This window comes from Podarcis vaucheri (assembly GCF_965113315.1).
Source record: "Podarcis vaucheri genome assembly, chromosome: 8".
In the NCBI taxonomy this organism is placed as follows: domain Eukaryota; kingdom Metazoa; phylum Chordata; class Lepidosauria; order Squamata; family Lacertidae; genus Podarcis; species Podarcis vaucheri.
The window spans coordinates 12339468-12367395 of NC_138766.1; the positions used below are offsets into that span (position 1 = coordinate 12339468).

A 27928-nucleotide genomic window follows, 5' to 3' on the forward strand; every position below is an offset into this window, starting at 1 on the left:
ATTAAATTGAATAAAAATTAACACCTTCCCTTCAGATAAAGGGAAAAGTTCCCTTTGTCATTTGCCTCTTAATTTCAACAAAAATCTGACATTATCCAATTCACTCATAAATGGTGCCAAACAGTTGGAAATTCTCCCCTGCAAGGCTTGGCAGCACAAACAGCACGTTTTATCATAGATCCAAAAAATCAGCCCTTGGGTGCCTTAACCAGCGGGAATTTTTTTCAAAAAAAAATCCTTGTCGCGGGGTCACAATTTCACCAAACATCTGGCGTTATCCAATTCCCTCAAAAATGGCACCAAACTGTTGCAAATTCTCCCCTGAAAGGTTCGGTGGTGCAAAAAGAACATTTTATCATAGACCAAAAATCAGCTCTCGGTGCCTTAACCTGCAGAAAAACATTTTTTTTAAAAAAAATCCCAAACTTTAATGCTTTCCTTTAATATTCCACCACCATTCTGTCCAGTTCAAGTAAGGGAACTACCACAAACCCCAGCTCTTATGTTTCTTGTTTTCTTTTCCTTCCCAAGCAGAGATAATGTGTAAGTGTGGTGCCAGCTCCCTAAAAAAAGTTGACAACTCTGGGGAACCTTTCCTAAAAAAGGTCAACAACTTTGGGGTTCCCCCCCTTAAAAAAGTTCAGCAGCTCTGGGAAACAGGGGTGCCGGAGGGATCTTTGCACTACAGCGGCAGGTATGCTTAAGATGGCCCTGATTACACACCCTTTAAAATAAAATGGAGTCAACCTGGAAAAGCCCAATAGGGTTGTCTCGAGAATGAAAGCACAGGTGTGCATCTTGTAGCTCTGTAGAGGAAAGGCAGCTAGATGAAATTAAAAGATGCTTGCACCTCCTGCTTCTTGGTAAATACTGCATTCAGCTTGGGAAATGCCTCAAAATTTCCCCTCATTTAGGTTTTGTGCCGCGTTGTAATGTATTCCGTTATGGTTTTTCATTAACGTTGGTATACTTTTAATTTCCACTGAATAACTGAACAAGGGGCCCAAACAGAGCCAATTACAGTGGTACCTCAGGTTACAGACGCTTCAGGTTACAGACTCCGCTAACCCAGAAATAGTACCTCAGGTTAAGGACTTTGCTTCAGGATGAGATCAGAAATTGAGCAGCGGCAGCAGGAGGCCCCATTAGCTAAAGTGGTGGCTCAGGTTAAGAACAGTTTCAGGTTAAGAACCGAATTAAGTTCTTAACCCGAGGTACCACTGTACTATTATTACTATCATTACTAGATATTATTAAATTTGTACATTAACAGGCACTAGAGAAGGCGGTCGCCCTGACAACCAACACGCCCGCCTCCCCCCCCCCCATCCATAGCTGTCAACGTTTTCCTTTTTTTAAGGGAAATTCCCTTATTCCGAATAGGATTCCGCACAAGAAAAGGGGAAAGTTGACAGCTATGCCCCCCCCACCCGCATTTAAACAGGCTCCCTCGGTCACGCATGTGCAAAGGGCCCGTCGCCATCCTCAACCACGTGGGCCCCGGTGCAGACGCTTTTGTCTCGTTCCCTCCCGCCCCTAGCTCCGCGCTCCTAAGTAAAAAGGCCCGGGCCGAAGCTGAGGCGGGGAAGAGGCGTGAGGCAGGCCGCGCAAGTGCTCATTGGCTCTCGGCAGCCCTCGTGACAAGAAACCCCGCAGCCTGATTCGCTGTTTCGGGGGTGAGGGGTGGGGAAAGGGGGGGGCTCCTCTTCTTGCTCGAAAGGCCGGTTCGCTGGGATGCTCCTCACTTGAGAAGGGAGGAAAATAGAAGGCGGCTCATGAGGGGCTGGCGAGGGGCTTCGCGGTAAGGTGTCCGGTAAGTGTGTCTGTTTGCGTTGCCCCCCTCGCCCCCCCCCCGCTTCAGCGCTCTGTTTTCCTTGGCGACGAAACGGGAGGGAGGTCTCAGACAGACGACCCCCCCCTCTCTTCGAGAGAAGGCGCATGCGCGTGAAGAGCGCCCGGCTCGCGCTCGTTCGGAGTGGCGGTTGCGGTCAGTAACGGTCGTCCTCTGACGTCGTCCGCGTTCCATCAGCGCCCCCCCTCCCTTGCCCCCTCCCCACACAGGATGGCGGGTGGGAGTAAATGTGGACGAACCTCTCTTGACAGAGGCAGTCTACCTCGGGATCCTACGGAGGCAAAGGAGGCTGTGTGCTGCCCGGGCCCTTATTGTGACACCCCCCTCCCCAACCCCCACGTTACTGAGGCGTCAGGCTGGACCAGTTGGCCTTAACTGGGCAAAGCAGTTCTTACGCAAAATACAAAGGGCAGCACAATTATCTTTTTTACAGGTGTGTAGGAGGGGAATTCCAGCAGGTGCAGCTTCCCTCACCTCTGTGTCAAGCAAGCTGAAGCTTGTCGAAACGTATTGTTTGCTGGAGTCCTGTGCGGTCATAACTTGGGGGGGTTGAAGCGCCATAATTCCTAAGCTGTGACACCCCCACTCCCCTAAAACAGCAGCCACAACCCACCCACAATGTTATCACCGCTCTTCGGCTAAGGGGTAACCTGTCATGTCTGCTGCTCACCTGAGATCCAGATATAACAAGCTGTCGAAGCAGCAGGTGGAAAAGAGCTGGCACACCCATTGCTGGTGTTTAAGGGGAATTACCTATGTAATCAAGGACTTGCTGATCCTCTGAGCAGACTGCCATCCTCCCGGCTGTAATGCAGTATCTCGTACCGAACTCAGTGGGAGCGCAAAATAAATGAGCATGAATTGGTCAGAAAGAGTCACAGGCTTGTGAGAATGCTGCAAGGCCATTGTGTTACCTGCATTGTGTGCGTTTTGTTGCATGTTGCAAGAAGCCGCCATCTCCTCCCCTCTATTGCTCATTTTTGGATCTGGTGACTATTAACCCCCTTTTAGAGAAAAAACAAAATGGGAGATACATATTTTAGTGAGCAAATCCTATTGGTAAAGGAAAGTGTAGGCCTTTAACACAAAACCTTTGTCGATGAAGCACACAAAACCTCTACTGTACAGAATGCAAAGTTGCTTGCAAATACATGATTTCTTAAAAAAATAGCTCCTTAAATGTATCATACCATTGATCAGAAGTTTGTTATATTGTATATTGCTCAAATAATGCAGAGTCCCAGGATTCTGTTCTGTGTATTTTTATCCACTATATTTATTAAGCTGTTAAAAAAATATAAAAACAAGGATGAATTCAAAGAGAGAGAAATGTTCACCCACAAATCACAAGCTGTTGTCTGATTTTTATTTTTGAATGGGTTTTTATTACACGTTAATCTTTATCAACAAGGAATAAGTGGAAGAGAGGGACACACAAAAATACCCAACTTTTATGTGAAGCCATAAGGCAGGGATGGAAAACCTTTGGCTATCTCATCCAGAGCTGGTCACTGGGCATGCAAGCTGGGACTGATGGAAGGTGTAGTTCAGCAACATCTTTAGTTCTGCAATGTCTGTCTTGAATCAAGTCTAGATGCAGACCTTGGCTTAAGGCTTCAGCACTGGGCCAACACCACCTTGCCCCTGCCCTCTGTATTATGTAACATCCAGCCTGATGAAGCATTCTCAATGACTTGGAAGCGGCGCTCACTATTTTGTGACTTTTTGATTCTCCCTGAAGATATTGCCACACAGGATTTTGAAGAGGAATATTTGCATGTTTTCCATATAGTTTCTCCTTCATATCTACTAAACTAAAACAGTGTTTCTCTACGTGTCTAGACACAACTTAAATTAATGACATTTCCCCTCCTAGTGCAACATACTATGTTATTACTGGTGGTAATTCTTACCTGTAAAGCTCTTAATAGCTTGGGCCCTTTTGGCTGCGCCTTCTTCAGTATGACCTTCCTCCTTGCTGTTAATGTAGGGCTAGGGAACCAGGTTGTTGGTTAATAAGTCTCATAATCCCTGACTATGCTGGCTGAGGCTGATGGGAAATGGAGTCTGTACATTTGGAGGGCCAGAGATTCCCAACAACTACAATAAGTTCTGCTTCATCTCACAAGGTTAAACTTCTGAGGTTGTTGAACAAGGCCTCTTGCATCATAGAACCAATGACTTTAAAATTTCCTCCCTGGGAGATGTCCACTTGAGCCTAAATCTTTTATAGGCCTACTTGTTTAGACAGCATTGAAGATTAATGGTGGCAAGTATATATCAGGGATGTCCAACAGGTCAATCGGGATCGACTGGTTGATCCCTGGGAGGTTTTGGTAGATCGCGGTAGATCGCTGGCTCCTCCATCCGGCCTTGCCCTCGCGCCCGCCCCCCACCCCCCGTCCTCTAGATTGCTAGAATGGAAGATGGACTGTCTCCTTAGTGATTTATTGGTGAGTCCCTGTGTTCATTTTTTAGACCTGACCCCCCCAAAAAAGGGATGTTCCTCCCTAAAAAAAGCTCAGCAGCTTTTACCTGAACCCCCCCCCCGAGGGGTACATCACTGCCAGATTTTAATCATGTGAGTAGATCATGTGAGTAGAGTAGTCTCTTGGAAGTTGGACATCCCTGCTATATATAATTTTGAGTGCTTCCTGGGGGGAAATGCAGTGAAGTGGGGGTGGACTTCAAAAGCAACACAGTGAGCAAATTGAGTATGTTCAGTGGATGTGGAATGCTGGTGGCAGTTTAGGGATAGGAGAAACAGAAACCTAGGAAATGGGGAGTTGAACGGAGTATCCTGGAACAGGGCATGGTAGCCTGTCAGGAATTCTAAACACTTCACTATACATGTTGTTGCAGGTTCCGCTTCTAATCAAGAAATATTATTGTATTATATTATTAGAATAGAACATATAATATTACATATTATATTACTAAGTAATGTTATATCAAGTAATGTGAACACTAAGAAAGAAAAAGTGTTTTAAATTAGCAGAATGTCTGTGAAATATTTGTTTTAATTGCTCTGGAGTAAATTGCAGTATGTGATACATGAATCGTTTACTTAACTGCTTTCTTTTGTCATTTTCCTTACAGGACTCTGCTATGGCGAATAAGCTTTATGTGACTTTTCTTTTCATATACTTGTTTTCTGAAGCTCGCCACCATGGCTTGGAATCAACCACTATTTCACAAACTACAGAGAACCTTATACCTGAGAAGGCAGCTGGTATCAATGTTGATTTGGCCACGCTTATGCAGAGACATCACCTTCAGGAACTCTTCTCTCGTTATGGGGAGAACAATACATTGACTATAGAAGGATTTAGAAAACTTCTACGGAGTATGGGCATTGAGAAGGTGAAAAGAATTTCCCAAGATCATGAGCACCACCGTCACCACCATAATCATGTTACCCTCAGTACAAATTCTGAGAAAATAGGTTGCCCTAGTGACGAACCTGTCGGTGGAAGCAAAAATCATTTGAATAATTGGGCAAAGGATTTGTCTAGCAAACAGAATACAGAACACCAGGAGGGCTCTATGAATAGCAAGAGTACAACGGTTGCTATAGCTGCATCCACCTACACCACGACCACAGAAGGCGATCCTTTGATACAGCATTCAGAAACTGCAGAATTGAAGTCTACACGTATAGGCCTTGCCAGCCCCAATCCTAACATTGTTCTAGAAAGCAGCAATGTGAGTTCACTTGTAAATGGAAAAACAAATGAATCGCTTGTTTTCGTGAGGGAATCAGAAAGAGGAAGTTACATGTATTCGAAAATAAGAAAAATTACACAAGAGGTACTTGGAGATTGTTTTTCATTGAAAGGAAAGTTGTGATGTTTGGTAGCGTTGTATTTCTTATTCTTTATGAGCACTTTTTCGACCACCCCCTGCTGCATATTTTCTACATTGCTTTTCCACTTCATAGAATTGCTGTATAAGGGTCAAGAGTTATGAAACTGTTCAAGTCTAAGATTTGACTTGAACCTTGCCAGGGGCATTTGGGTTGGGGCCGCTGAAAACCTTGGGGACAGGGCACTTTTAAGTTAACACTTTTTATTATCTACAGATTTATCTCCCCCTTCAGAACAGCACAAAATGTTCTTCCCCTCCTGTTTTTAACCTTATAACAACCTTGTGAGGGAGCTTAGGTTAAGAGACATTGACATGCCCCAGCTTTGTGGTTGATGGGTCTATTTGTTCCTAGTGTTTTGCTATGCTACAGTATAAAGGTAAAGGGACCGCTGACCATTAGGTCCAGTCGTGGCCGACTCTGGGGTTGCAGCACTCATCTCGCTTTATTGGACGAGGGAGCTGGCGTACAGCTTCCGGGTCATGTGGCCAGCATGACTAAGCTGCTTCTGGCGAACCAGAGCAGCGCACGGAAACGCCGTTTACCTTCCTGCTGGAGTGGTACCTATTTATCTACTTGCACTTTGGCGTGCTTTCGAACTGCTAGGTTGGCAGGAGCAGGGACCGAGCAACGGGAGCTCACCCTGTCACGGGGATTCGAACCACCGACCTTCTGATCGGCAAGTCCTAGGCTCTGTGGTTTAACCCACAGTGCCACCCGCGTCCCTATGCTACAGTATAGTGGCTACTTTATTGAGAGATGCTACGGTATAGTGGCTCGCAATAAAGTAGAATGCATTTCTAAACATGCATTCTATTATTTAAATGTATTTGCCATAAGTGCATTTCTGTTAGCGTACCAGCAATCAGGGGTCTCATGGGTGTGCTGGCAGTATGCTAATACCATATTCCAGTGGGCCAGATCATATCTACTTTTGTGGCATCCGTTTTTTTGAAAGAAGGAGTAGGCAAGCTGTCTAATTGTTCAGACAGGATGGAAAAGTAGTGAATTTGATTATAGCCTTGCAAATAACTAAACACATTTTTCTAGGCCTCAACATTTTATTAGTCCAAAGTTCGTTTTAAAGTAATTTTTGACATATCTGCCACAAAGGGGAAAATAACTTATTCTCTTCCACAATACTCTTCTCCATCTGGTTGTATTGAAATAATTTTTATTCACTATCTGGTAAGTAGCTATTTAAAAGCTTAGTTTAACTATATGCTCCTTTTTTCAACCAATGTGGTTACCTTTAGTTGACATTAATTTTCAAGCCATATGTTTAGAATTCCAATGATTTTAATTTTCATCTGCATCATTAAAAAGATTTTTGAATGACTGTCCACTGCTTATAAAAATTCCCATCATTAATCAAGTTGTCTGGGTAAGTTCTTAATTGGAATGCTATCAAATAAACCTATGTTATGAAACCCTTTGGCCTCTCTCTAACTGGCCTATCAAAATAATTTCTACCTAACTTCTTCCTTTGTTCCCAGTTCTTTAGTATTTTTGGTATAGAAATGTCAAACTTACATCTCCTTAGGTTGATAGGGGTGGCATGTGTCTGTGCCATATTGTGCATTATTTAAAAAAACCTACATGTTTCAACAGCAGATTGCTGTGTGTTTTGGGTTTTTAAGTGGTGGCATGGGGCAATCAAATCAGAGAATTAGTTGCACATTTCTTTTGAATTTTTGCGTATAAATACATTTGTTACTACCCTATATACAGTGGTGCCCCGCAAGACGAATGTCTCGCAAGACGGAAAACCCGCTAGACGAAAGGGATTTCCGTTTTTGAGCTGCTTCACAAGACGATTTTCCCTATGGGCTTGCTTTTCAAGACGAAAACGTCTTGCAAGTGTTCCCGTTTTTTTTCCGCTCCCCCCCCTTTTCTAAGCCGCTAATAGCCTTTTAGCCGCTAATCTGCTAATCCTTTAATAGCCGCTAAGCCTTTAATAGCCGCTAAACCGCTAATAGCGCTAATCCGCTAAGCCGCTAATAGGGTTGCTTCGCAAGACGAAAAAACCGCTAGACGAAGAGACTCGCGGAACGGATTAATTTCGTCTTGCGAGGCACCACTGTATATGACAAATTTTGTTCAGTTTTGCCTGTTTGTGATTTTTTTGCTTTTTTTGGTATAGCACTTGAATCTTTCCAGTTAAGTTCAGAGGAGAGATCGTTTAAAATTAATCTCCCAACATTTATGTATGCATTTTCCTGAAATGTGTTTGTCTCTTTTATAGTGCTTCAATGCTTCAAAACTGATGCTTTCTCATGGAATAAGTACAAGAGTTCCATTGACAGCCATAGAATTTAGCTATATTTGCCCTGCTATTGTTAACCAGATTGATGGCAGATATTGTGTAATTCATGCAACAAGTGAAAAGACAGAAACTCCTCCAAAAACTTATTCATTGCAAGTAGGTACGTTTGTTGGTGAAGTCAAACATTTCCTATTTAATCTCTTCTTTGATGCTGTACTTAAAGCAAAATATTGAACAATAATTTGTTTTGGATGATTCTGCTATCTTAAAGTCTTTGTGGTTTTGTTTTGAAGGGCAAGAAACCTCAAGCAAGGAACGCAGTACCTGTTTTTATTTAGGTGAACTAGTGTTCACAATGAAGCATGCAATCTTTTGTGTTACATAGAAATTATTCCTCCCACTGAGTGTTTTAGGAAATAAAACTTCCCTCCCTGACATAAGGTGGAAGAAATTGGTTACTCAAGAAAGCAAGCTGTTTTTTCTTCTTCTTTTCAGCTTGGATCGGTGGATTTATATCCATTTCTATCATCAGTTTCCTTTCGTTACTGGGTGTTATACTGGTCCCTCTTATGAATCGTGTATTTTTCAAGTTCCTTCTAAGTTTCCTTGTAGCATTAGCAGTTGGTACCCTAAGTGGAGACGCTCTTTTACATCTTCTTCCACATGTAAGTATCTTCTTTTTCATTGTATTTACTAGGCATGAGTCACTTTAGGACATAGTACTACAGTGGTACCTCTGGTTACGAGCTCCACTAACCTGGAAGTAGCTGCTCCTGGTTGCGAACTTTGCCCCAGGATGTGAATGGAAATTGTGCACCAGAGGCGTGCGCGCACGCAGTGAAAAACCTCATTGGCAAAAGCCTCAGGATAAGAACGGTTTTAGCTTAAGAATGCACCTCCGGAATGAATTAAGTTCGTAACCAGAGGTACCACTGTACTGTAAATACGATCAGGAAATGTCTGTAATTGCACCATAATAATCCTACTTGTGGCACACCTCAGTATAATAAAGTTTTTAATTTAACAACTGAGTTTCCACATCAAACTACACTGTGGTGTATTTTTCCTTACATTGGATTTGGTAATCCAGTGTGTGCCCAGCTGTAAATGTTTGCTTGCTACTGTAGCAGTTTATAAGATCCAACTATAAATTTGCTAAAACAAATCCTTTTGTGCCATAGCTGTGCTGCTGTAGCTGAAATTCCTCCTTGTTTCAACTGAGTATAAAATCTATAGAACCCAAGGCCATCACTGCAATCTGAAGATCTGGCATTGCTAACATAAGAAGAGACACTGGTAGCACAGTGCTTTGGTATTATACAGATAGAATGCTCAGTGCAGCACAGCAGCTAAGCAAAGTTTTGTCTTAACCTGGGGTTGTTGTTAAGAAGCTAAACAACAAGCTTCTTGGGAGTCTGCATGTTTGCACTAAGCCACGAGTTGGCTTAGTGTTGCATGCAAACACGGCCATAATACCATGAGATGTTATAATATGGGAAACAGGAAGCTTCCTTATACTGAGTCAGACTGTTAGTTCAGCTAGCTCGGTACTGTTTACACTGCCTTGCAGTGGCTCTCTGGGGTTTCAGACAAGGCTTCTCTCTCAGCTGTACCTGGAGATGCCAGGGATTGCTGCTGCGACCTGCATTCAGAGCACATGTTCTGTCACTGAGCTCTGAACCTTCCTCATACCACTTCAGACTAAGGCAAGCTTTTTTATTTTTTAATGCTCCTCTATGTGAACATTCCATGCAAATAAAACTAATGAACCAGCCTAGAACCTCTGATGTGCAATTATTATTTGCAGGGAGCTGTTTTTACAGGAGGAAGCATTTGAAACTGGTGCTCTTCTTTTAGTCTGAAGTGGTACAGTCCACTCTACCCCCTTTGAGAACCAAGCCTTCCACATGTGTAACCCAGGCTTTAATTAGTGTCACTTTTCATCAAATCAGACATAGGTTCAACTGTTGAAACTGAGATATGAAAGCTAGGAGCTAAATGCCACCGTAAACCAAGGTTATGGGCTCAACAATGGAATGTCTAGGCGCACTTTTTTATAACAAGAATACAAAGCTGAAAATGAATGAACCTGCAGCTAAAATCTTACTTTCATTTTTCAAATGGTCTAGTCCTCATCTGAAGACTGCAAAAAACAAAGCCATGCTTCCCCTGCCCACCCCCCATATATTCTTAAGAGGGTCTCTTCTCCAGTCTCCAGAGAATGGCTGAAAGTGGGGAGGCAGAAAAAGGTCCTCTTTTCCTTCCACTGTGAGGTTTTAATCTGAATTTTTAGGCTCAGAAACTGCTAGCACTAATGAAATTCCCTGTCACAAATTCCCTAGAACAATGGGAGTTTCGAACGCTGCCGCAGATACTCCTCCCAGACTTTGAAATAAACTGATGCTGGCCGACTCTTCCACTCCCCAAGTCTTGTTGTTGTGTATGGAAAGGTGTCTGAAGTAATTTTCCCCCCCTTCTTTCCCCCCAACTTTTAGTCTCATGGAAGTCATCATCATCATCATGAGAAACCGTTATTGGAACACAATAAAGACCCCACTTTAAAGCATCTTGTTTTTCAAAGTGCAGAAGACAGTGCTAACTTGGATTCTACGTGGAAGGGCCTCACAGCCCTTGGTGGATTATATTTTATGTTTCTTGTTGAGCACCTGATCACACTAATTAAACAGTTTAAAGACAAGAAGAAAAAGGTAGAGAAATCATGTATTGAAAAGTGAATTTAAGTTTTTCTGTGTCCAAATCTTAAGGGATGGTTTACACAAAGCTTGAACAGTATAAGCGGTCCTTGGTGAGGGAGCAGGAAGCACTTAGATGAATTGCAGCACTGTGGAGGGAGAGTTTTAAAAAATAAAATTGTGTTGAAAGGGTTTAAAAGTTGATGGGATAAGTAGTGAATCAGAATTGGTTGAAATGTTTCATTTAGACTTGAAACTTTTAATAGTGAGCAAAATGACTTGGGTTGCTTGTTGTGAATTTTATCACTTATGTGCAGTTTCTTTCCTGTATTTCAACTTCTGATTTTCTTAATCCATTTCATGTTTTTATTAATAATAGTCTACAAGATATATAGCATTCAAGATGTGTACCTAAAATGTTAATAACTTAGTGTATTTCTTCAGAAAAAAAATGAAGATGATGAAGCAGAAATCAAGAAGCAACTATCTAAATATGACTCTCAGCTTTCAACAAATGAAGAAAAAATAGACACAGATGATAGTAAGTTTTAATAAATGTTGTACAGCATTGTCATTCAAAATGTTATGGGTTCTTCTTTGTGTTTCCATGCAGCCAAATTGGTATCTAAGTGTATTGTGCATTTTTCTACACATATAGCTAAAAGGTGATTATTGTTTCTGGTCTGATGAACCACCCTTTTTTGCTACTTTTGATACAATGGTACCTCAGGTTACAGACTCCGCTAACCCAGAAATAGTACCTCAGGTTAAGAACTTTGCTTCAGGATGAGAACAGAAATCGCACGGCAGCAGCAGGAGGCCCCATTAGCTAAAGTGGTACCTCAGGTTAAGAACGGACCTCCGGAACGAATTAAGTTCTTCACCTGAGGTACCACTGTACTTCAGTATATTCATATAATCTAAGATGCTCTGGAAATGGCTACAAAAGTTGACACTAACCTATAGCTTATATGAGCAGTATGACTATGCATTCTTAGAATGTGCCTTTCTAGCAGGGTTCACTGTATGGAAGAGATCTTATTATCCAAGAGCAATTTCTCATCGATACAAGATGATGTTTATACTGTATCTTGTACTAATCCATTATCCCATTGCCTAGAATCATAATACTTCACTTTATCTCCTTTACAAAGCAGGAAAGAATAACAATTCACTTCTGACATGTAGCTGCTGCTTAAGGTTTGAACAGCTTGTGGAATTGCTTATTTAAGTTATCTATTAAAGCTGTTTCTAACAGCCCAGTTTTCAAATGCTGTTATGCTTGGTTTTCTGCAAGAGAGCACTTTCATACTGCCTTACCAGCATAATTTACCATTTATTTCTTAATTATACATTCTATTTTTGTGCAATTCGGAAATTTAGGAACCACTTTTCTGTGTGGTTAATAGTGCGACACTGAGTATTGCATCAGTTGACTTTTTAAATAGGAGCCCGGAATGGGGTGGGGGCGGAAGCAAATGGGTAAGCAATGGTTTCAAGTTTAAATGCGTTTTTCATAGTGATAATTTTCCTAGTATTTGTATAAGACCAAGAACTTATTTTCACTTGTATAATTATGTTATGAATTCTGTTGTCAATGTAAAATGGGGCTAGCCGAGCATAAGCCCGCAATATTATCTTGTTCAGCATGTCCAGTAGAGTAAAATACTTCATTGGGCTCCAAATAGGGAAGGTAATTTGAAGATGGAAAGTGTCTTGGCTCAGGGTTGTATGGAGAAATTTCTCACCTGGCTCATTTATGGATTCATCCTATAGTAACTGAAATCTATTTCTGCGGTCATAAGCAGCACACCTTCCAGCCTTCAGATCTGTAGAAAAGGCAAGGTGGCAAGTTGTACATTAGGGTTGCACATTTCTTGCCTATATACGGGAAGTATTGCAACAAGAAAATGTGGGTGGCAGAAGATGTTTATAAAAATGGATCTGAAATTAATGTGTTTCACCAAGTGCATTACACATCTCTCCCGAGACCCATGGTAATAGAAATATCTAAAACTAGAATGGGTAATATGTGGCACTCCAGATATTTATGGATTCTCATCTCTTATCAGTCCCAACCTACGTGACAAAAGACCAGGAGAGAGAAGACAGGTGACAGATTTCCCATCTCTGACATAAAATATTTTATGAGTAAGATATTCAAGTACCAAAAATGTTGCAGTAGGCAAAAGTGTTCTGAATGTTCTGTGGGGTCTTTTTGTTTTGAGAATGTAATCTGCTTTTCCTGTGTTTCACAAAGGGCCAGAAGCTTACTTGGGGGCACATTCACAAGAGCCTTCGAACTTCATCTCCCAGAAGCCAGTAGTACAAGAAGAAGAAGAAGTTATGATAGCTCACCATGAGCCTGCTGACCATGAATATGCATCCAGGGGGTGTAGAAATAAATGCCATTCACATTTACATGACACCCTAGGACAGTCGGATCATCTCAGTCATCATCACCATGATTACCATCACATTTTGCATCACCATCATCATCAGAACCATCATCCACATAGCCATAGCCAGCGCTACTCACGTGAAGAACTGAAAGATGCTGGTATAGCTACTCTAGCCTGGATGGTAATTATGGGTGATGGACTACATAACTTCAGTGATGGCCTCGCAATTGGTTAGTGTATCTTGATGTTTTTTCTTGATTAGTCCCATACATATTGGTGGCCGATCCAACTCTTTTCTGTGCTGTTACCTCTTCATTTCTGGTATTAGTATAAAAGCAGAAAGGCAGAAGCCTTGTAGTCTGCTGTTGCAGAAGGCAGGGCTTCTTTTAATGGGTTTAAAAGGAGGGTAAATAATGGTGGGGCATTAGGAGAAACTTCTTAACAGAAAGAACAGTTTGATAATGGGGATCAGTTACCTAGAGGTGTTGTGAACTCTCCAGTACTAGAGGCTTCCTCAACCTCGGCCCTCCAGATGTTTTGAGACTACAATTCCCACCACCCCTGACCACTGGTCCTGCTGGCTAGGGATCATGGGAGTTGTAGTCCCAAAGCATCTGGAGGGCTGAGGTTGAGCCTGTCTTAGGCAGTGACATTGGACACTAGGGGGCTGGACCAGATGGCTTAGAAGGCTCTTCTCATCTATGGTTGTCTTGACTGGTCTCCTCAAAATCCTGTCATGTGTGAAGCTCACAGTACATTCCCTACCCAGTGGTGGATATACTGCAGATCCAAAGTGTGTTAAGGTTTATAGTGAACTTCTTTAATCGAACGAGGTTAAAAGTACATACCATTTTCTGATGATAGATTCTATAACAGCCATAGTTGAAAACTTTTTCGGTTTGAAGGCTGCATGCCAACAGTGGATGGAGCCAAGGGCAAAAGTGAGTAGAGCAACAGATGCTACTCTTAACTTAGTACCGGTGTTCAAAACTCCCATTGTTCTAGGCGCTTTTCGCGACAGGGAATTTCCTAAGATTTCAGATTAAAACTGCACAGTGGAAGGAACTTCCAACAACTCCCACTTCCAACAACTCTCTGAAGACTGAAGAAGAGACCCTCTTAAGAATATTAGGGGGGTGGGCAGGGGAAGTAACTAGACCATGTGAAAAGTGAATATAGGATTTTAGCTGCAGTTCATTCATTTTCAGCATTGTATTCTTGTTATAAAAAGTGTGCCTAGACATTCCGTTGTTGCACCTATAACCTAGGTTTAAGGTGCCATCTAGCTCCTAGCTTTCATATCTCCGTTTCTAACACTGCTTTGTACAGTGGGCTACATTCCTGCTACATGAAAGGTACAGACTTATACATACACATCTACATCCAGGCAAGCAAGCAAGCAGCCTTATCACAGTTTAAGGATGCATTCCAGCCAGGCAAAAGCACTCAAGGGGACATGGCCTGAGGCAAGTCCAAAGGGTGAGATATAGATGCTTAGAGGGAGCATGGGAGGAAAAATCACCGCTGATTTACTCCTCTCCCAGTTCTGCTGTTGCTATGCTACCCAGAACTACGTCATGGCTTGGCTTGGCTTAGCAGTAGCGCAAACTAGGTCATCATATATTTATATGTGGATGTAACTGCATTCTTCAAGCGAGATTGCTTCTCTTTAATTTTCTTTGTCTTCTCCTAGGGGCTGCTTTTACTGAAGGTTTATCTAGTGGCTTAAGCACTTCGGTTGCAGTCTTTTGTCATGAGTTACCACATGAACTGGGTAAGAGGGAACCAATTTTGGTTACTGGTAGGGTATTGTTTCTATGATTGATTGATCACTGTCACAGTTAAATTGAGGTATTTCATAGTATGTGTGAATCACAGTGATATCCCATCCTCTTGGGCTCCTGTACAATAAACTGCTCAAAGGAAAGTGCTCTTTTTAAAAAGCACGACAATCAACTAAAACGTGGCTATCTAATATTGCTTCGTTTCAAGCAAATGAATTCTATCTTGCTTCCAGACCAACAAAGGAAACAAAATGGTTTGAATGATGCAAATACTTACTTTACACACCGTTGGCAGTGCACTTAATATGGCAATATGCATTGCTGAATGGGAGGTTTTTGACAATATATTGTCAATTTAATGCAAATTAGCTCAGCTTTTCTTGATGTTGTTTAACCAATTACATTAAGTTGTATTGAAGCATAGTGAAATGATACGAGTTTTCCACTGATTGAAAACACAATAAATTCTAACTATAAAGAGCCATTGTGAGGACTCTTGAATAGTACTATTTCAGTTTAATGTAAACTTTATGAGCATGTCCCAGTCCATTTCCAGTAGAGTGGTGGAAAAAAACAAATACATTTCAATTGTGTATACATATGCAGGATATTCATTGTGGCTGCTAAGATTGCTTGGCGCTCCTGTCCTCCAAAAGTTTTGACCACATTAAAAAACAAAAACAAAAGCAAATGAGATTTTAAGGCATAAAAATATTTCTTGGGAATCAGGGGAAATGAAGCAGTATGGTGGACTTTTAGTATGCTGACAAATGACCAAAAATGTTTTGTGTCTCTTGGCAGGAGATTTTGCTGTACTTCTCAAAGCTGGCATGACTGTCAAACAAGCTGTTCTTTATAATGCGCTTTCAGCTATGCTGGCCTATCTTGGAATGGCTACTGGGATACTCATTGGCCACTATGCAGACAATGTATCTATGTGGATCTTTGCACTTACGGCTGGGCTGTTTATGTATGTGGCCCTTGTTGATATGGTAAGTACTGTATATAAGTATCATTGGATATTGATAGCACTCTGGTACGAAATAGTTGCAGCAACAGAACTTTAATCAAAGATGATGCCAGCGTCTGAATTGCTGTATATAAGAGCCTTTCCTCATCAGGCAAAGGGTACATTTAGTTCAGCATCCTAGCAGTGGTTACTTAAATTCAGCCAAGGAGAGCTACAAGTACGACATGAAGGAACATAGTCTGCTTGCTTCTATAGCTGACATAGCAGTCTTCTCTCATTGTCCCTAATAGCAAGCTTAAAACAGGTCCACTGAGAAAGAAGAGGAAAACTATCAGCATGCTTGGGGAACCCCACGCTTTGCAGAAATACAGCAGTTCCCCCATTCAAACAGCCCAGTGAGGACTCTGCATGCTCAATGGACACCAGGAGCCATGACATGTTGAAGGATAGGGTGGATTGGGGTAAAATGGCTTGTTTGAGCTTCATAAGATAGCATGGTTGTCTGGCTGGAACCCTGCACAAGATCACTTAGGTTAGAAATTGGGGATATACTGCAGTATTTTATAGCTGCTCTCGTCTTCACAGAAGGGGAATTATTACCAACTTGAACAACTTAATGCCTCAGCATCAACATGTTCTTTCTATAGTATTCAGATTAATTTTGTTTATGTCTCTCTCTCTTTTTTAAATTCAGGTGCCTGAAATGCTCCACAATGACGCTAGTGATCATGGATGTAGTCGCTGGGGGTATTTTCTGTTACAGAATGCTGGGATTTTGTTAGGTTTTGGTATTATGCTACTTATCTCTGTGTTTGAACATAAAATTGTGTTCAGCATAAACTTGTAATCTTTCTTTCTTTCTTTCTTTCTTTCTTTCTTTCTTTCTTTCTTTCTTTTTACATTCCTGATACTGACATGGTACTGAAAACTAACTGTGGGCACTTTTTACCTCTTAATTGCCTCCTGATTAGGCCTTTTTAGTAGTGTTAACTGCTTGCATACATGGCAAGAATATGGTATGTAAAAAAGTTTTTTTTAAAAAAAGGTACCTTTACCAATATAGTATGTAGCACTATGGGGAAACTGGCATATTAAATAGCACACTTTGCCTAACATAGCCAAAGCTAAAACTGTAAGGGAAGTGTTTCTTTACTATTTTGAAAAGTTATTTAATATTGTAAGGATACTTAATAGCATGCAATGTGAGGTTTTGTCTTAGTCTTGTATATGTTAACAAAGTGATCCCAAAATGAAGTTGTATTGCTTTTGATGTAATATGATAGAGAAAAACCAAAAGCTGTCATTTTCATTCCTGCTATTGCAGGGGGAACAAGTACTCAGAGCATTCATGACCAATTATGCTACTGTAAACAAGTTTTCTAAAGAAGAGATTAAATATTTGGCTTACCATTAAAATTACATGTTCACTTGTGTTTATGTTCACAAAATTATTAACACTACAGTAAAAAGTTGTGAAATGTCCCACTTCAAGGCCTCAAATCTACATCGAGTCAAGGTTCTACGTCAAACAAATGCATGTAGTTTTAAAAATTGGAATGTGACAATATTTTCAAAAAGAGCTATGCTGTGTATTTAAGTGAAAGTGTTGACAGAAATCTAAAACCAGTGGGGGACAAAACAATTACCAGAGGTGCCTCACAATATTGGGAAGGTTATAAGGAATGAACTGCACAGACAAAAGAGCACAAGTACGGGGAGACTGTAGAATTCTGCTCTGAACTGTATTGCGTGCACGCTTAACAGTTCTAAGTTTAGTAGTGCATGGGCCAGAGTGAATAGTTGAATCGGAATTGTTTTTTCACACCATACATATGCTTAAAATAGAAACTAGTGTTGGAAAGAACATCTTTCACTTCCTAGAGAACTGTATTCTTAAGAGCTTGGTGGTATGAAAAGCATGTGTGCAACAGGAGTGTCACAGGCCTAAATCAGCTGCTAAGACGCATGTCATAGTTTGGATAGAGTAGCAGTTCTCCTAATTCTATAATACTAGCTTTTGCTATATATTTTACCAGGATAGCTTACCTCTATGTGCGCTTCAGACGAGAAGCTCCTTAAAATGTATTTTGTTGCTGGCCCAACCTTGCTCATAAAGTTCCATATGATCTGGGTTGATAGATCATATCAACTTAGGTTGATAGCTCAGTCAGTAGAGCATGAGACTCTTAATAATGGGTTCGAGCCATTGGGCAAAAGATTGCTGCATTGAAGCGGGTTGGACTAAATTACCCTTGTGGTTCTTTCCAACTCTATGATTAAATTAATTTAAATCTACTTTTTTGCTGATCGTCTCAGTTTTTTGAGAATTCTAGAGTAGGACTTGATGATCTTTTCCAACTCTTTGCTCAGTGCAGGATGCAGTTGAGGTATCCCTGGCATGTTCAACCTGTGCTTAAACACCTGGCAAAACAGATCTCATCACCTCCTGAGGCAGCCTGTTCCATTGTTAAATGGCTTTTATGGACATGTTTCTCTTAAAGATAAGGCGAAAACTGCTTCTCACCAGTTTCCCGGCATTGGTTTCAGGCCCGGAGCAGCAGTTTCAGAAGATGTAGATTTCATTGGTACTATAGAACAGACCTGTTACTTCTGCAGAGCACTATTACTTTCAGGCTTTCTCTGCAGGCAGAGCAGTTAGACTGATAAAGAGGAGAAGGTGCCAAGGTGCATATTCAATATAGATGCTGTTATGGTCTTCAGTCTCTTAAAAAAAGTTACAGCTATTGAACATTAGTGTGCTGCACAAAGCACTCTGATTTTATGTGTCTATGTAAGGCTGATAAAAGCATTTTTGAGATGATATTTGTGGATTTAGATACAGGATTTCTTTGTTCAAGTCCAGTACAATCCTTTCTACTGAACTGGATACCATCTAAAATTAAACGTATCGAAGCATTTATTTGAAGAAATAAGCACAATAATAGCTTTTGCAATAGTTTTTATAAGGTAAATGATAGTTTTGGTCTAGAAAAGGGTAGTGTCTCCTATGCCTTGGGCTATAATCTCTTTCCTGGCTAGGGCTCCTGTGTGTTTAAACAGGTGAGCACTCCCACCCCACTATGATTGATGTTTTGTCAAATAGTTTTCAAAATAATGAAATTGGTGTATATCTATAGCCTGCCTTCATTCAACTAACAGCTGCTATTTAGTTCCACCTCTACAATACTGGCTAGCAATTTGTACATGTAGTGCTGCTTGCTTCAGTCAAGTTTTTGGGTACTAACTCTTCTTGTGTGGTGGAAAGAAGAGTAAAAAGAAAAGTTGCACAGTACTTCCTATCTGAATAACAGCACATCCAACATTGGGAACATCATAAAGAAGGGGTATGATGATGGATTTGAGGAAGGGAATTTTTCCTAATTGCCAGACTCCTTTTACATAAGAATCTCCTTCCTGCCTCTTTTCTTTTTTTTTTTTTAAGTCTGATGGGATGTTCATTCTGTCTGGTAACATCCTGAGTTCTGCTATCAAAGTTACACAACCTTTCAGACCAGCTCCTGGGCAGGGAGAGAAACCTAAGAGTATATTTTAATTTAATTTCCTAAAGCAAAAAGGGGACACAGAACTTTGAGAACCTTGTGAAACAGTTGATTACACAAGAATGTAGCTCAACTATGTCGTACGCATGGAGATTTTAGGACAGAATTCCAGGGAAATGCCTTTTAAAGCCAAATGTCAAAGTAGAAATAATTTTATTGGGGAGGGGGAAGTCATTGAACTTGGGTAGTAACATGTTGCCTGTTTGAGAAAAGATGGGTTTCAGAGTTTCTTGCAGAAGAGCTCTGCTGAGATACTACATCTTTGCAAGGTTTTTAGAAAAGAAAATACATAACTGCCTAGTGTTGTGTGATTATAATTCACACTCAGTGTGCATACCACTAAAATACACGAGCATTTTCCGTATGCATGCCTACATATTTTATTGCTTAAAGTCACATTTTGTCACGTCTAGAAGCCTATCCTCAGAACTGGAAATTTGACAGCACTGATTCAGAAGAGAAATAAGCTTCACACAAGAGGCATCATCAACTCCAATTTGTCATACTTTCAGGAACAAATGCTTCATGTAGATTCACCCCAATGAGGTAAGTCATAAGTTAATAAATAAGAATGCCATGCTGAATGCTTCTGGCATCACCACCCTGCTTTGTCAGGAAAGGGCTCTCCCATGTATTTTCTTAATATTGGAAGCTGGTGAGTATTTTACTTACTGAGGCTGAATGTTAAGTAATTAGTCTGAGCTCTTAATTCCATGATAGATTTTTTTTTTTAAAAAAAAAGTTGCTGAAACTACTTAGCTGCTCTTTATTTTTAAGCATGAAGTCCGATTCTAGAGTCACGGAACATCTGTGTTCAGAGATTTGCAACTTGCCCATGAATCAGGAAAGTGTGTAGAGAAGCCTCCCACTAGTTGCTGCTGTTCATAAATTTTTTTGGAACTACAATTCCCATAATCGCTGAAAAGTCCATGGGACAACTGATGGGACTTGTAGTCAGAATATCTTGGGGAAGGATACAGGATATCCTTGCACATTCCTAGCAGGGGCACTTCAGTGAGAAACCCAGACTAATAGCTACTTCTGTGCATATTGGCTGAGAAGTGAACTTCACTGACTTTTAATGCGGACGATACCACGCAGCAGACTTAAAAATTAAAGGAAAATGTCATCTTGGTCATGGCATTGTAGAGTTGGAAGTGATATCGAGTGTTATCTAGTTCAACCCCTGCAATACAAGAAACTCCAATAAAGCATACATGATAGGTGGCCATCCAACCTCTGCATGTGATAATACTTTGTGGAAAGTTACTAGAATGTGGGAAATTTTATGGTTAAACCCCTTGACAGTTCAAGCTTCAAGGCCCCAAAATGTAGGTCCCTTCACAACCAGCAATGAGGTCTAGGTAACCAGTTGCCTTCTTCAATGGGGTTATGTTCCAGAACAGATCACCATGCCTTTGCAACATCTGTGCTACTGACTCAAGTGTTGGGATTGTTGAAATATATACAACATAGATCAAATTGAGTTGTGCGACTCAAATTGAGTCTGCTAGACCCAAAACGTTTAAGCAATGTAGACTAAAGTCGCGGGGGGGGGGGTCCCCCGCTGCGATTAGAGGCCCTGAAACTTAAGCTTCATTCATTAGTTTCATAGTGGATCCGCCACTGGTTTAAACACTTGACAGAACGGAGGCAACTCGACAACCCTCTGCCTCTTGGTTGGTTAGGTTGATCGATGGGATGTGGCCAGGGAGTGATGAAATAATAATAATAATAATAATAATAATATAATAATAATAAATTATTTATACCCTGCCCATCTGGCTGGGCTTCCCCAGCCACTTTGGAAAACTTCCAAAAAAATATTAAAATACCGTAATACATCAAACATTAAAAGCTTCTCTAAACAGGGCTGCCTTCAGATGTCTTCTAAAAGTCTGTTAGTTGTTGTTCTCTTTGACATCTGGTGGGAGGGCGTTCCACAGGGAGTGATGGAAGATAGAGGTGTGAATTTTAAATATTTAACTAAAAGTCAAGCGGCCAGTGAACCCAGCCAGTGTTTGCTGTGATTTTGGGCAGCAACCGCAATCCTCCCGCAAAGGACGCAGCAAAGTTTTTGCTCACAAGCCTCGATTCTTATTTCGTGATTTTTTTGAGTTTTCGAGCACTTAAAAAATGCAGCGCGCCTGTATGCCAGCCAGTCAACGGAGAGCAATGCAGTTTTGGACGCAACTGAATTCTGAACCTGGGAGGGATCAGAGCTAGGAGTTTCTTTGCTGCATTTCCAAGTCAGAAACGCGAATCAACCTCACTGCCCTCACCTGTCAACCTGCAATACGGATAACGGACTGCACTGCAAGGCTGTTGGTAAGCTATTTATTTCTCGGCCACAATTCAGAACGGTCTGCATTTGGCGTTAAAAATGTAGCATTGCCGGAGGTTTATTATTTCCCCTCCCACGAACATTTCTCGCGAAATATAGGGCTAGGAAAAGCGTGCACCAGCTTGAGTGTGGCCTAGCTTCTGCCTGACTGCAGCGACGCTAAAATCCCGATTTTTTAAAAAAATAATCAACTCCATGGGGAAATCTGGCAGATGCGAACCCGGAAGCTCCTTATGGATGCATTGATCTATACTTTTTTCCAATCTCTGCCGGGGGATGCCCGGGCGCGAGGCGGTTCCGGGTTGCCGCGCTTGGCTCCGCCCCCTCCGCTCCCGCCTCGGCGCGCGACGTCCGCGCGGTCCTAAAGGTGAACCGTCTCTGCAGATTCGTTTCCCTTGCGCTCTTGCCAATGGCGGCTGCGGCGCCCGGCGTGACGGAGCGCTACTTCACCCGCTGGTACAAACCCGGTAAAGTTGCAACAGCAGAAGCGCCGCGGAAGCTCTGTCTCGGGGCGATGGCTCCCCGAGCGGCCTTTTCTCCGGGCTGCTGGTTGGGGATGGTGGGATTTTTATTTGAAATTTATGAAACCCCTCTTGATTGCAAAAAAACAAAACAAAGCTCAGAGCGGTTTGCAAAAAGATAAAATATGGATCCGGCGCGAAGGAGGGTTTGCAACAGAGATGGGGTTTGGGGGTCGAATTTGCAGACATTATAAGGGGTGCTGGTGGGGGTTTATTTAAAATTTATGAAACCCCGCTTGATTGGGGGGGGGGGAAGCCCCTCCAAAGCAAAAAGACGGAACAATAAAATCGAGAAAAAATGGTAAGCCCTGCTTTAAAGCATGGAAAAGTTAAAATACAAAAATAGATCAAAACTGCCTTGATTGAAGCATCTTGGGTAAAAGGTAAAGGGTCCCCTGACCATTAGGTCCAGTCATGACCGACTCTGGGGTTGTGGCGCTCATCTCGCTTTATTGGCCGAGGGAGCCGGTGTACAGCTTCCCAGTCATGTGGCCAGCATGACTTAGCCGCTTCTGGCGAACCAGAGCAGCACACGGAAACGCCGTTTACCTTCCTACCAGAGTGGTACCTATTTAACTACTTGCACTTGGTGTGCTTTCGAACTGCTAGGTTGGGAGGAGCAGAGACCAAGCAACGGGAGCTCACCCCATCGCGGGGATTTGAACCGCTGACCTTCTGATCAGCAAGTCCTAGGCTTGCCTAAATGGATTTTTCTAAGCAGGCCTGCTTGAGCTCAATAGGCAGGGAATTCCAAAAGTGTAGGTGCTTGCCAGGCTAAACCACCAAGCTTTTGCAAATGCGCAACAGGGGCGACTGGTGGTTGGTTGTTTCATAAAATGTGTTTGCTGCTTGATTGTTAAAAAAAACCCCAACCTCAAAGCAGTTTACAGAAAGAGCAATGAAACCAGGGAAAACCCACAACCCTACTTTAAGACATGACAAAAGTTAAACGGCATGAAGATTGTCCCATTTCTCTAAGCATCTGGATAAAGGTATAGGGACACCTGACCACTAGGTCCAGTCGTGGCCGACTCTGGGGTTGCGGCACTTATCTTGTTTTCTTGGCCGAGGGAACCGGCGTACAGCTTCCGGGTCATGTGGCCAGCATGACTAAGCCATTTCTGGTGAACCAGAGCAGCGCACGGAAACGCCGTTTACCTTCCCGCTGGAGCAGTACCTATTTATCTACTTGCACTTTGACGTGCTTTTGAACTGCTAGGTGGGCAGGAGCAGGGACTGAGCAATGGAAGCTCACCCCGTCGCGGGGATTCGAACCGCCGATCTTCTGATCAGCAAGCCCTAGGCTCTGTGGTTTAACCCACAGCGCCACCCACGTCCTTTAGCATCTGGATAGGATTGCCTTAAAGGGGGGTGTTTTTAAGCAGGCAGCAAAAAGGCTATGCAGCAAAGATGCCTGGCTCCATCTCAACAGGCAGGGAGTTCCAGAGTTCAGGCACTGCTGCACCATATGATAGAGTTCCACTCCCAACATCTGGAGGACTGAAAGTCCCCCATCCCTGCTTTACAGGATGCATAGACACATATGCACACTAGTCCAGTAGTAACTGACTCACTCTCTGATTTTCTAAGTCATTTTGGGTTGCCTCCGGCAAGAGAAAGTGGCTAACAAATTTACTGAATAGGAATAGAATCATAGAATCATAGAGTTGGAAGAGAGCACAAGGGCCATCGAGTCCAACCCCCTGCCAAGCAGGAAACACCATCAGAGCACTCCTGACATATGGTTGTCAAGCCTCTACTTAAAGACCACCAAAGAAGGAGACTCCATTAATTGGAATAGTAATTTATGTAATTGGAACTGCGGCAGCACATAGCCTTGGGCTGGCCTCATCCAGACCCACCTCTTCCAAGGCCAATCCCTTTTACTCTGAAATGAAGACTTACATTGTGATCCCATGATTCCCATTATGTTACTGATCCCAGGGCAGGTTGCAGCATTAAAAACAATATAAGACGCCTAATGCCCATTCCGTGTTTGCAAGAACTTTAGTGTGGCAGTGCGTACACTTTGGAACTCTCTGCTTATTGAACTGAAAAACTTTTTGGCACCTAAGAGCATTCCTTTTTGGGACTACCCAGATGCTTACGAGGTTGCAGTAATTTTAATGTTTTAGTGTTTTAGCTTTTCTATGTTTTAAAGTTCGGTTGTGAATTTTTCTTGATTTTACTGTTTTACCATTGGTAAATCGCTTTGAGGTTGTTGTTTTTTAACAGTCATTTTTTAAATAAATTATACGTTTTATAAAATTAAAAGCAAAAGGTTTGCAACTGCATTTCTTGCAGTTAATCCCCTCTCAACCAGGCTTTAGCCTTTCCACACTTCCTTGTTGTTGTTGTTGTTGCCTCCCCTGCTATAAGAAACAAAAACGGTCAGCTTCTTGGGCCAAGAACTGTGTTTACATAATTTCAACAAATTTCACCCAACCTCATCTCTGCATGTTTTTTTTGGTCTGGAAAGTTATTTATTTGATGGTTAACTCCCTCCTCCACAGATGTCAAAGGTAATCCATGTGAGGACCATTGCATATTGCAGCATTCTAACAGGTAAGCCTTTTTGCAGCCCATTTATTTACATGTTAACTTGGAACGGCTTTTGTGTTCAGTGGGGGGGGGGGGGTCACTCCAAGTAAGTGAGCACAGGATTTGCTCAATAGCTCTTACTTATTAAGAGATTCTTGCCTCAACATTGAGTCAGTTGAGATTAGCTGCAGTCAGGCGCACATCTAAGGGATGGTGCAATTGATCTACCTTGTATTGTTTTAAATAAAATGTGCATTAACTTACTTATTCTCAGCCAGCGCTGGATTGAGGCCTTTTAGGCCTTGCTCTCATGAACAAAAGTGATAGGTTTACTACACATAAGAATTTTTGCAGCTTAATTTAGCTGGATACACCCTGTAACTTTAAAATGTTTCCCTACCTAATTTTTGTACTGGTTATTTTTTTGTACTTTTGGAAAACTGTTTTGAGGCGGCTTCTGGCTTCGTCAAAGTAACTCATCCATAATAAAGCGGGGCTTCCCAAAGTAACATAATTTACTGTATTCAGCAATTTCCCTAGCAGTTAGCTCTAGAGAAGTCCAAGCAGTTCATTGTTCGAACCTCTTTTCTTGTAGAATCTGTGTTGTCACTCTCGCAGAGGCTCACCCTCTTCTTCAAAAAGGAAAATCCATTGAGAGGATTAGTTACCAGATCAGTGCCAACTGCAGCAGGCTGCAAAATAAAGTTTCTGGGAAGTCTAAACGGGTATGTCTCATTCCATTTTTTAACTTGGCTTTAGTGTGATTGTCTAGTAAGAATTCTTTTTTTAAAAAAAACACCGATTCTGCTGGACTTAGAGGAGGAACAATTTTTAAAATATTGTTATCTGTAAGGGGCCTATTGGTATTTACAGAGGGGTTAACATGATATAGACTAAAATAGTATGTGTCTGTTGTTGGCAAATGTATTTATGAAGCTATTTTGTTTGATAGAAGCCCATCTTCCCCCTTTTCCTAGTGACCTGCGCGGCTTGCTTCCTCTTCTGACTTAGGGAAGATTAGATTGCATTAAGAAGAGGGTCTCTGCCTGTCGGTATGATCCATCATACTTGAATTCCCTCCCATATTCTTGCTAGAAGGAAAACAAGAATAGTCTGAGGCATTACCTTACCACTAAGGAGGGAGGCCAGTCTGCCAGTTACTAAATGCCAGTTCAGGTTTACTGAAACAAAGTCAGGGCCTAGAGCAAACTTTTCCAGCAGGGTGCCAGTCCACTGTCCCTCAGACCTTGTGGGGGCTGGACTATATTTTGAAAAAAGAAGAAGAAAATGAACGAATTCCTATGCCCCACAAATAACCCAGAGATGCATTTTCAATAAAAGGACACATTCTACTTATGTAAAAATACGCTGATTCCCGGACCGTCTGCAGGCCGGATTTAGAAGGCGATTGAGCCGGATCGCGCCCCCGGGTCTTAATTTGCCTACCCATGCTCTAAACCTCCCTATCTTCTCACAAAACCCTCTCCAAACCACATCCTCCACCCGTCCTGCTCTGTTTCAACTTCACTTGTTTTGGCCTGGCTAGACTTTGTCCTTGAAGTGTGATGATGTCTTCTGCTTATCTTGAGAGGGGTGTGTGTGAAAATCTCTGAATCTCTGGAGCCAGAATGCAGCATACTGTACAAGGAATGAGACACATCCATTGCTGTTTTGTCTACTGTCTCCATGAACCACAAGTTGCTTGCAGAGACCACAGAAGACGCCCCCCCCCCATTTCTAATCCTGGTGTCAATTGCCTTGGGCACCACTGTAAGCATTTCTCTGAAGGAGAAGGGCGTCCTCAGCAAAAATCATGCTATCATTCCTCCTCATCCCAAAGGCTTAATGTCAGGTTACAACAGATGTAAGTTTATACTGGCAGCCTAATGGGTTTTATAAAGGACCCTGGATCTGAACATGGGTTTCCTGGCATTCAGAATCTAATGCCTATCAGTTTTGTCCACATTAAGGAAGGAAACGGCATCTTGCTTAATTTAGAAGCTTTTTGTTCAGAACAATAAAACAAGGCCCCTGGACTTTTACTGCTGGCAATGAAAGCTGTCAGGCTATTGCAGAGTTTCCTTTTCTCAGAGTCTTAATTTGTATAACCTCTGTTTCTCCCCAGGGTGCTCAGTTCCTAACAGAACTTTCCCCTTTGTGCCGAGTTTTCTGCTCAGATGGAGAAGAGTATACCATATATAGGTAAGCAGGAGAGTTTTGTTTACCTTGCGTTGCTTCTACCATTCGAGAGTTTACTAAACTGGAAATTCTTTGCAGCTGTATAAGAGGGAAATTGATAGAGGTGAATGAAAACATTCTGGACAGTCCACCTCTGCTGCAAGCCAAGGTCAGAATTTTAAGCTAGCTCTTAGCCCTTCTCTTCCTTCTGCATTCTCTCTCTTACTTTTTGTCTCACTTCTCATGTTTTCCCCTCTAGCCTTCCACAGATGGGTACATAGCAGTTGTATTGCCAAAGTTTGAAGAAAGTAAAAGCATAACTCAGGGACTTTTGACGAGGAAAGAATACGAAGATGTTCTGTCAAAACGCTTTAATTCCGTTTCTTGATAAGATGCACAGAATGAGAACTCATCATTTTACTAGCAGTCGCATGAACTGAGCGAGACTGCTTCCAGTATACCCCACAATAAAGTGACTTCTCCGCTTTCGTACTTAACGCGGAAAGGAGAACTGAATAAAAACGCTTTGAATTTCAAATAGCAACAGGTCTGAGAATTTGTTCTTTTTTCAGCGCAAGCAAGCAATTTTTTACAAAAAGCACTTTGAAGGTTCTTTTATTAACAAACTGTCAACTTAGTACTTAAATCTCCAGTGATATCAGTGGAACTTCAAGAGAACTTAATTTTGACTGTGGCATTTAAAGGGGGATTGCCAAAAGACAACCGTGTTTCCAGTATCAACAGAAGTTTTGTTTACCTATAGTTTATCATTTCACCCTCTACTTTATGAAGTGAAGACTAAATCTTGACAGAGTGGCATCTATCTACCATTAACAAGTTTGTTATTTGGAAGAGTTTAATGTTGAAATGTACACCTGAGCGAAATATTGTGGATGGTAGCTAATGCAATAACTAGACACTCACTAGCTAATACAGTGGTGCCCCGCAAGAC

The 27928-nt window shown here is 41.9% G+C and overlaps 3 protein-coding genes and 2 long non-coding RNA genes across 11 annotated transcripts in view; 2 read left to right on the top strand and 3 right to left on the bottom strand.

The window, feature by feature from the left end:
* Positions 1-1680: 1680 nt before the first annotated feature.
* On the top strand, positions 1681-16864 carry SLC39A6 (solute carrier family 39 member 6). Of its 6 annotated transcripts, none has more exons than XM_082234367.1 (10): positions 1681-1813; positions 4952-5662; positions 7963-8143; positions 8479-8648; positions 10479-10691; positions 11121-11217; positions 12937-13308; positions 14772-14852; positions 15664-15854; positions 16527-16864. In XM_082234367.1, exons 2-10 carry the CDS (start codon positions 4961-4963, stop codon positions 16677-16679), a joined length of 2160 nt encoding a protein of 719 aa, XP_082090493.1. In that variant the 5' UTR covers positions 1681-1813; positions 4952-4960; the 3' UTR covers positions 16680-16864. The 6 variants fall into 6 exon arrangements, with proteins under 6 accessions (XP_082090493.1, XP_082090494.1, XP_082090495.1 ...); XM_082234368.1 differs by having other exon boundaries at positions 1689-1801; XM_082234369.1 differs by lacking the exon at positions 1681-1813 and adding an exon at positions 1903-1987.
* On the bottom strand, positions 6861-7955 carry LOC309538982. Its single transcript, XR_014222575.1, has 2 exons — positions 7796-7955; positions 6861-7438 (listed from the first exon to the last, which is right to left on the bottom strand). It is a non-coding gene; the product is annotated as an uncharacterized lncRNA (long non-coding RNA).
* Positions 16680-21112, bottom strand: LOC309538860. The gene is made up of 2 exons (XR_014222409.1): positions 16744-21112; positions 16680-16712 (listed from the first exon to the last, which is right to left on the bottom strand). It is a non-coding gene; the product is annotated as an uncharacterized lncRNA (long non-coding RNA).
* Positions 21113-22053: 941 nt separating this feature from the next.
* On the top strand, positions 22054-27520 carry ABITRAM (actin binding transcription modulator). The gene is made up of 6 exons (XM_082234703.1): positions 22054-22203; positions 24771-24822; positions 25394-25523; positions 26924-27000; positions 27076-27145; positions 27236-27520. The coding sequence occupies exons 1-6, from the start codon at positions 22146-22148 to the stop codon at positions 27362-27364; spliced, it is 516 nt and encodes a 171-aa protein (XP_082090829.1). The 5' UTR covers positions 22054-22145; the 3' UTR covers positions 27365-27520.
* Positions 27333-27928, bottom strand: part of CTNNAL1 (catenin alpha like 1) — a 66872-nt gene continuing 66276 nt past the window's right edge. For both annotated transcript variants that reach the window (XM_082234277.1, XM_082234276.1), the window contains one exon: positions 27333-27903. The gene's annotated coding sequence lies outside the window, so the exon portion shown is untranslated. The remainder of the gene's footprint in view (positions 27904-27928) is intronic.